At 53.3% G+C, this 8,735-nt stretch overlaps 1 protein-coding gene across 1 annotated transcript; it reads left to right on the plus strand.

Annotated features, from left to right (window-relative positions):
- The first annotated feature begins 1,846 nt into the window (after window positions 1–1,846).
- On the plus strand, window positions 1,847–8,474 carry MYCL (MYCL proto-oncogene, bHLH transcription factor). Its single transcript, XM_023221588.1, has 3 exons — window positions 1,847–2,072; window positions 2,437–2,941; window positions 5,929–8,474. Exons 1-3 carry the CDS (start codon window positions 1,992–1,994, stop codon window positions 6,525–6,527), a joined length of 1,185 nt encoding a protein of 394 aa, XP_023077356.1. The 5' UTR covers window positions 1,847–1,991; the 3' UTR covers window positions 6,528–8,474.
- Window positions 8,475–8,735: the final 261 nt, after the last annotated feature.

Here is an 8,735-nt window from a genome sequence, read left to right on the forward strand (position 1 = left end):
ATGGTCTCCATCTCCTGACCTTGTGATCCGCCTGACCCGGCCCCACAAAGTGCTGGGATTACAGGCATGAGCCACCGTGCCCGGCCTAAGGTTGGTTTTTGTTATTTGTAGCCAATAACCCAGACTAGTACAGCAACCATCTCAGACATCTGCGGACCAGAGAAAAGTCACTAAAAGACAATCCAATGTCTGCGTCTTGGGGCGCAACCAAACCTGGAACCCTTTTGATTTGTGGCTTCCGTTTAGCACAAAGCAGGGCACATAAGCTCTCTCAATGAAATCTGGTTGGCTGAGTCTCTCAGTCAGTTAGTTCACAAATGTCTGCCAGAAGCTGTTCTATATGCAGAAATCACAAAGCAAGCAGGAGCAGGTTTCTGCCTTCAAGGATATCCCACGTGCAGCCCAGACCCAATGTATCTAAAACGGAAGGCTGTCATTTTCCCTGCCTTCTCTCCCAACCCATGTAACAACTCACATTCGGGTCCCATGCTCCAACCACATTGAACTGCTTGCGCTTCTCACTTCCGTCTACCAACGGTGAGTAGTTTGGTGTTCTTAGATCACAGGGGTGGGAGGGAAAGAGAGAGACAGCAGGTAATCAGGCTGGGGTAGACAGACGCCAGACCTTGATGCCAGGTGGAGGAATCTAGATGTATTGGCTGCTGTCCCAAGTTACTCTCCTCTGGCCTAAATCTCAGACTGGCCATATAGTTTAATTTTTTCTCTTCCACCAAAGGTCATCTGTGTAGAAGATGACACAAAGGGGAACCCAGCACGGTGGTCCATGCCTGTAATCCCTACACTTTCGGAGTCTAAGGAGGGAGGATCATTTGAGCCCAGGAGTTCGAGGCTGAGGCGAGTCATGATCGAGTCACTGCACTCCAGCCTTGACGCTGAGTGAGACCCTGTCTCTTAAAAATATATTAAAAATTTTTTAAAATTATACGGAGGGGTTATCTATCATCTTGGCCAGCGATGCTGGGCAAAACTTGAAACAACTTGGTACTGCAGTATTTTCCAGATGCCAGATCCTCATTCTCTTTTCTCTACTGTGCAGCTCCTACAGTGTTTTGTGTGAGAAGAGAGGGAGCACAGCGGGTCTCAGCCCTGGCTTTGCCCCGAGAAAAATTCTTCCTCACTTCTGCATCGCCCCACCGAAAGCAGGGGCTAAGCCAGCGCCGTCTGCCTCTCCTCCTGGCCCAGGCCCCTTCCCTAGATGCTCTATTTCCCTAAAGCCTCACAACAACCCTGTGAGGTAAGCATTACCATCCCTTCATTTTACAGATGAAACTGAGGCTCAGGAGGGTTACGTTTCAGGCTCTAACGCCCGGCATCTTCGCTTTGATGCCGTCCAGGCTTAGGCCACCGAGCTCAAGAAACGGGCCGACGGGTGACCAGACGGACGCCGGGATCAACCCAAGTTCAGGACTGAGGGCCGCCAGGTGGCGCGTTTCCCTCCTCCCCCCGCGGCGGCTCGGGCGCACCTGAACCCAGCGGGGCGCGCCGGGGAAAGTAGGCGAGCAGGGTGGAGCGGGGAGCAGCTCTAATTCTCCAACTCGGAGTGGGCAAGGAGCATGGTTTAGTTCAGCCGGCTGGCACTGCCAGCGCCTCGCTAGAGTCACGCCTCCACCAGGCGGCCGCCCGGCCCCATCAGCCCGCCTCCTGTTTGCGCTCCCCAGCGTGCAATTTATTTGGGGGGCTACCGGGGATAGAACGGAGTGGGCGAGCGCTGCCAGGAGGTAGGGCTGGCCCCACCTGTCGACTGCCTGGAGTGGGCAGGGAGGGGGCGGGGTTTGTTCCATAGGGCCCGCCCCGCAGTCCCTGGGTCCCGGGCGCGCGACGAGATATAAGGCAGCCAGGAAACAATGCGCCTGCAGCTCGCGCTCCCGCGCCGATCCCGAGAGCGTCCGGGCCACCGTGCGCGAGCGAGGGAGGGGGCGCGCGCGCGGGGGGCGCGCTCGTGAGTGCGGGCCGCGCTCTCGGCGGCGCGCATGTGCGTGTGTGCGGGCTGCCGGGCTTCCCCGAGCCGGCGGGGAGCCGGTCCGCTCCAGGAGGCGGGCGGCGGGAGCGAGGTGAGGCTGCGGGTGGCCCGGGCACGGGAGCGGGTCCCGCGGTGCGGGCTGGCTGCAGGGTGCCTTCTGGGCACGGCGCGCCCCCGCCCGGCCCCGCCGGGCCCTGGGAGCTGCGCTCCGGGCGGCGCTGGCAAAGTTTGCTTTGAACTCGCTGCCCGCAGCCGGGTCCGCGCTCTGCGATTGGCTTCCCCTGCCACTCTGACCCGGGGCCCGGCTTCCCGGGACGCGAGGACTGGGCGCAGGCTGCAAGCCGGTGGGGTTGGGGAGGAACGAGAGCCGGGCAGCCGGCTGTGCCAAGGGACCCGGGGACGCCTCGTTCGCCCGGCCGGCACCCGGTCAGCACGTCCCCATTTCCCTCCCGCAGGGAGCGGACATGGACTACGACTCGTACCAGCACTATTTCTACGACTATGACTGCGGGGAGGATTTCTACCGCTCCACGGCGCCCAGCGAGGACATCTGGAAGAAATTCGAGCTGGTGCCATCGCCCCCCACGTCGCCGCCCTGGGGCTTGGGTCCCGGCGCAGGGGACCCGGTCCCCGGGATTGGTCCCCCGGAGCCGTGGCCCGGAGGGTGCACCGGAGACGAAGCGGAATCCCGGGGCCACTCGAAAGGTTGGGGCAGGAACTACGCCTCCATCATCCGCCGTGACTGCATGTGGAGCGGCTTCTCGGCCCGGGAACGGCTGGAGAGAGCTGTGAGCGACCGGCTCGCCGCTGGCGCGCCCCGGGGGAACCCGCCCAAGGCGTCCGCCGCCCCGGACTGCACTCCCAGCCTCGAAGCCGGCAACCCGGCGCCCGCCGCCCCCTGTCCGCTGGGCGAACCCAAGACCCAGGCCTGCTCCGGGTCCGAGAGCCCAAGCGACTCGGGTAAGGACCTCCCTGAGACATCCAAGAGGGGGCCACCCTATGGGTGGCCAAAGCTCTGCCCCTGCCTGAGGTCAGGCGCTGGCTCTTCTCAAGCTCTTGGGCCATCTCCCCCTCTCTTTGGCCGAAGCTGCCCGTGTAGCCCCCAACCGTGTATGTCTGGCACGTGGGTGTGTTGGTAAACAGTTTGGAGAAGTGGCGTGCGAGCCAGCGTCCCTTTGATGATCATTGGAACCCCAGGGGACCGGGGATATGTGGTGAGGTTTGGCGCTTAGAGAGGACAATACTGGGGTTGGACTGTAAGGGATTTCTGTCCTAAGGAGTCCAGAAGGGGGTCCCTTAAGAGTCATTCCAAGCCTGAAGTTTTTTTGCTGCTGCCTCTTTCCCTGGGAAACTCACACTTCCCTAGGGAGAGAAGAAGCTGAGAGCCTTTTGTGCAAAGCCAAAGCCCATCCTTTTAAAAAACTAGGTCTCCAGTTGGCTTTACTTTAAAATGCCAATAATAAATGCCCTCTTGTGTCTCCCCACCACCACTTAGCACTCGTGCATTCCTGAGACAGGGAGGAAAGAATGAACACTCCCCATTAACAGATGGAAAAACTGAGGCTTAGAGATAGAAAATCACTACAAGTCAGCTCCAGCTTTCTGCCATCTAGCCAGCCCCTCTTCCCCAATGCTCCATCCCAACCAGGCACCTCTTCCTTGATGTTTGGGTCTTTGTGGTAGCTTATCTTAGAGGCACTACACCTTGCCTTGCTGTTTGTCCTAAGATGGAAAAGTGTCCTTCTCGCTGCCTCTCAATACATCTCCAGCTTCAGCTGCTCCCTTGCATTCAACAAATATTCACTGGCCCCTACTTTGTGGCAACCTGTGGGCTACGTGCTGGTGTCAAGGCCATAGAGCTCCAGGCCCTCCTCTCCCATTCTTGATGCAAGGGCAAACCTCACTGAGGGCAGACTAGGGCATCCTGTGCCACTAAACTACATTGTTCTTGTTCTGGCATCTTAGACCTCCACACCCATGAGAAATACTGGAGAGGGTATTTTTGTAGAGTGTAGACTGAGGCTGGTGACAAATAAATCAGGACCAAGAAAGCTCACTGTAGCTTTTAGGAATAACTTTTACATGACAATTTGATAGGGAACTGAGGAATGGGGTATGGAAGTTGTCATACACTTGAGAGGAAAAATAGGATAACAAGAAAAATTAAAAGTCTTTTTTTTTCCCCTGGTCCACTGTGTTAAGGTCGTTTTTAACCGGCTTGCTTTCTACACCAAGAGTTTATGTTCGTTTGATGGCTGGAAAGAATCTTGAGATCAAAAAACCAATAAAGATATATCTCTACAACGGCTGGTGGAGTGGTAGAGTGGAATGAGCATTGCTTTGGAAGTTTGGACGTTTTAGTTTGAGATCCAGAAAGTTACAAAGGTGATATGTGGACTTGGCTGATCTGGGCCTCCATTTCCCCATTTGCTCACAATGGGGTTGGACTTGATTGTCCTGCTGAAGACATTTCCTTGTCTGGGTAGAGTAAGACACTACTCTCTGAAAGGGAGAATGGTGTCTTAAATTATTTCTTTCTTAGATAGAATCTTCCTAAGCCACGAGACTTAACACTGAAAATTAAAGGTTTGGGATGTAGGGAAGCCTGCTGAATCCTTTTCTGACCTACCCTTTAACCTGAACCTGTTTGTGAGCTTCTGGTTCACTCACAGGCCACATGGCCTGGAACAAAATGCAACAGATTGCAAACAATGAGGCGGGGGGTGGGGAAAGTGATTGGCAGCAGAGCTCATCCAATAGGGGCTAGGGGCTGGGTAAGACAGCATTCCAAACACAGCGTAATCAGCCAATCCTGGGCTTTGGGGCCAGGAGGGCTGAATGGTCAGGTTTTATTAATGGAGAAATAATGCGATTGTCCACACAATGGAAGCCTTCCTGACAAAGGGGCTCAAGCTTCCTGGTATGCAAAGAAGCTAAGAACGGAGCTCTTCGGTTGTGAGGCCTAGATCCATTAAGGTGGGCTTCTGTGTGGAGGCCGCAAAATTTGTGGAGCAGGAGGAGAGTTTTCTCCCAATTGCCCCTCTCCTGGTTAGGTTAACCTAAGAGACCTTCAAGCCAGCGAATGATAAGGGCATGTCCAGGTGTCTCCAGGTCTCTGGTGTTTTGGGCCCCGTATCTGGGACATTCTGCTGCCCAGTCTCCGCCTCTGGTGCAGGTAGTTTGGAAATGGTCGCTTGTACCTTTGTGAAGTTCCTGCAGCTTCCCCGACCTATGGTTACAAATCTAACCTTCTGGTCCAGGGAAGGAGGTGGGGCAGGCGACCTATAAATGATGGATGACTTTAGAAACCCATTGAACCCAGGAGCAAAATGCTCCTAAGGGAAACCCTTTCCCTCCCCTCTGTGGGTGAAGAGGGATGGGTTGTAGCCCTCCCTTCTCTGAATCTTCAGCTGAAAGGGATGGCAGAATAGAGAGGTGGGGGAATAATAGGATTTATAACTTGTGAAAAGTAACAATTCCCCAAGTGCAGGCTGTGCTGGGCAGGAACAAAGGGCAGCTCTGCCCACAGACCCCTCATTTACAATTCTGATGGGGCATGAAAGAGCCCGACTGGGGAAGATCTTTATAGCTAAACTTTGTCCCAGGTCGGTAGCTCTTTCTCTGCATCCCCTCCATGGGGGAGGGGAGAGCCTTTGCAGACTGGGGGCTGTTGGCTTGGGTCTGCCTTTTGTTCTTATCTAAGCCTTGCTGTGCAAAAGGAAATTGGAGAATATTTTCCTTCTTGCTAATGTCCCCTCCTTTCCTTCACTGTGCCCTTACCCCATTACAAATGAATCAGCTTTCTGCTCACCTCGATTTGTTTATATCTAAATTGGAAAAATGTCACCTACCTTCCCAAGCACCAGCATAGACAGCTAAAGCTGTAGGGTCTATGTTTATGTTTCTCATGGGATGTGTCTCTTCTCTTGATCTCTTTTCTTGGACAGAGAATGAAGAAATCGATGTTGTGACAGTAGAGAAGAGGCAGTCTCTGGGTATTCGGAAGCCGGTCACCATCACGGTGCGAGCAGACCCCCTGGATCCCTGCATGAAGCATTTCCACATCTCCATCCATCAGCAACAGCACAACTATGCTGCCCGTTTTCCTCCAGAAAGCTGCTCCCAAGAAGAGGCTTCAGAGAGGGGTCCCCAAGAAGAGGCTCTGGAGAGAGATGCTGCAGGGGAAAAGGAAGATGAGGAGGATGAAGAGACTGTGAGCCCCCCACCTGTAGAAAGTGAGGCTGCCCAGTCCTGCCACCCCAAACCTGTCAGTTCTGATACTGAGGATGTGACCAAGAGGAAGAACCACAACTTCCTGGAGCGCAAGAGGCGGAATGACCTGCGTTCGCGATTCTTGGCCCTGAGGGACCAGGTGCCCACCCTGGCCAGCTGCTCTAAGGCCCCCAAAGTAGTGATCCTAAGCAAGGCCTTGGAATACTTGCAAGCCCTGGTGGGGGCTGAGAAGAGGATGGCTACAGAGAAAAGGCAGCTCCGATGCCGGCAGCAGCAATTGCAGAAAAGAATTGCATACCTCAGTGGCTACTAACTGACCAAAAAGCCTGACAGTTCTGTCTTACAAAGACACAAGTTTATTTTTTAACCTCCTTCTCCGCTTTAGTAATTTGCACATTTTGGTTATGGTGGGACAGTCTGGACAGTAGATCCCAGAATGCATTGCAGCCGGTGCACACACAATAAAGGCCTGCATTCTTGGAAACCTTGAAACACAGCTCTCCCTCTTCCCTGACTCATGGGAGTGCTGTATGTTCTCTGGCGCCTTTGGCTTCCCAGCAGGCAGCTGACTGAGGAGCCTTGGGGTCTGCCTAGCTCGCTAGCTCCGAAGAAAAGGCTGACAGATGCTATGCAACAGGTGGTGGATGTTGTCAGGGGCTCCAGCCTGCATGAAATCTCACACACTGCATGAGCTTTAGGCAGGAAAGGATGCTCCCAACTGGTGTCTCTGGGGTGACGCAAGGACAGCTGGGCCTGGATGCTCTCCCTGAGGCTCCTTTTTCTCGAAGACACACGAGCTGTCTTGGGTGAAGACAAGCTTGCAGACTTGATCAACATGGACCATTACCTCACCGTCAGACACTTTACAGTAGCCGAGGAGTTGGAAACCTTTAATATATATATTATGATGTTAGCTGACCCCCTTCCTCCAGTCTCAATGCTGTGACCCTGGGAACATTTAAAAAGCTTGGCCTCTAGATTCTTTGTCTCAGAGCCCTCTGAGCTCTCTTTTCTGAGGGAGGGACCTTTCTTTCCTTACAAGGGACTTTTTTGTTCCATTATGCCTTTGTTATGCAATGGGCTCTACAGCACCCTTTCCCACAGGTCAGAAATATTTCCCCAAGACGCAGGGAAATGGGTCCTAGCCTGGGGCCTGAGGATAGCTTGGAGGCCTGGCTCATGAACTTGATCCCTGCCCAGGTATTTTCCGAGGGGCACTTGAGGTCCAATCTTTTCTCAAGGCAGGTGTAGGACACCTCAGAGGGAGAACGGCACTGCTGCCTCTTTCCCACCTGCCTCTCTTCTCAATCCTTGACCGGCGAGTTTGAAGTTCTGGAACCATGCAAATCTGTTCTTCTCATGCAACTCCAAGGAGCTTGCTGGCTCTGCAGCCACCCTTGGGCCCCCGCCAGTCTGCCATGAATCAGATCTCTTTTCCAGAATCTGGGCCTTTCTGAAGTTTTGGGGGGAGCTGTTGGGACTCATCCAGTGCTCCAGAAGGTGGACTTGCTTCTGGTGGGTTTTAAAGGAGCCTCCAGGAGATAAATGCTTAGCCAACCATGATGGATTTTACCCCAGCTGGACTCGGCAGCTCCAAGTGGAATCCACGTGCAGCCTCCGGTCTGGGGAAGTCACCCAACTTAGCAGTTGTCATGTGGGTAACCTCAGGCACCTCTAAGCCTGTCCTGGAAGAAGGACCAGGAGCCCCTCCAGAACTCTGCCCAGGACAGCAGGTGCCTGCTGGCTCTGGGTTTGGAAGTTGGGGTGGGTAGGGGGTGGTAAGTACTATATGTGGCTCTGGAAAACCAGCTGCTACTTCCAAATCTATTGTCCACAATGGTTTCTTTCTGAGGTTGCTTCTTGGCCTCAAAGGACCCCAGGGGATGTTTGGAAATAGCCTCTCTACCCTTCTGGAGCATGGTTTACAAAAGCCAGCTGACTTCTGGAACTGTCTATGGCAGACAGTTTGGGTGTAGGTTACTGATGTCTCACCTGAATAGCTTGTGTTTTATAAGCTGCTGTTGGGTATTCTGCTGGGGGGAGTCTTTCTTTTTATATTGTATTTTTGTATGCCTTTTGCAAAGTGGTGTTAACTGTTTTTGTACAAGAAAAAAAACTCTTGGACAATTCTCCCGTTGCAGGGGTCTGATTTATTTTGAAAGGCAAGTTCACCTGAAATTTTGTATTTAGTTGTGATTATTGATTGCCTGATTTTCAAATGTTGCCTTCTGGGACATCTTCTAATAAAAGATTTCTCAAACATGTCAGAGTGGGGGCAGCTTATGCCACCTGAGTCCTCCTCAACCACGGAAAACTATTTCAGGGTAGCCACAAGTGATCCAGAGGGCTGCATTTCTCTAACCATGTTGCTAACCTGGTCATTCCACTCTGGGTTCCTGAAATGCCATTTCAGACATGTTGAAACAATGTAGGCTCAGTACTCAGTGAACACAGAATTCTCTTGTGAATTGCAAAGAGTGCTGAATTTGTACTTTAGAAGGCTTGAAATCCTGGCTCCACT

This window comes from Piliocolobus tephrosceles, chromosome 1 (assembly GCF_002776525.5).
Source record: "Piliocolobus tephrosceles isolate RC106 chromosome 1, ASM277652v3, whole genome shotgun sequence".
NCBI classification, from domain to species: domain Eukaryota; kingdom Metazoa; phylum Chordata; class Mammalia; order Primates; family Cercopithecidae; genus Piliocolobus; species Piliocolobus tephrosceles.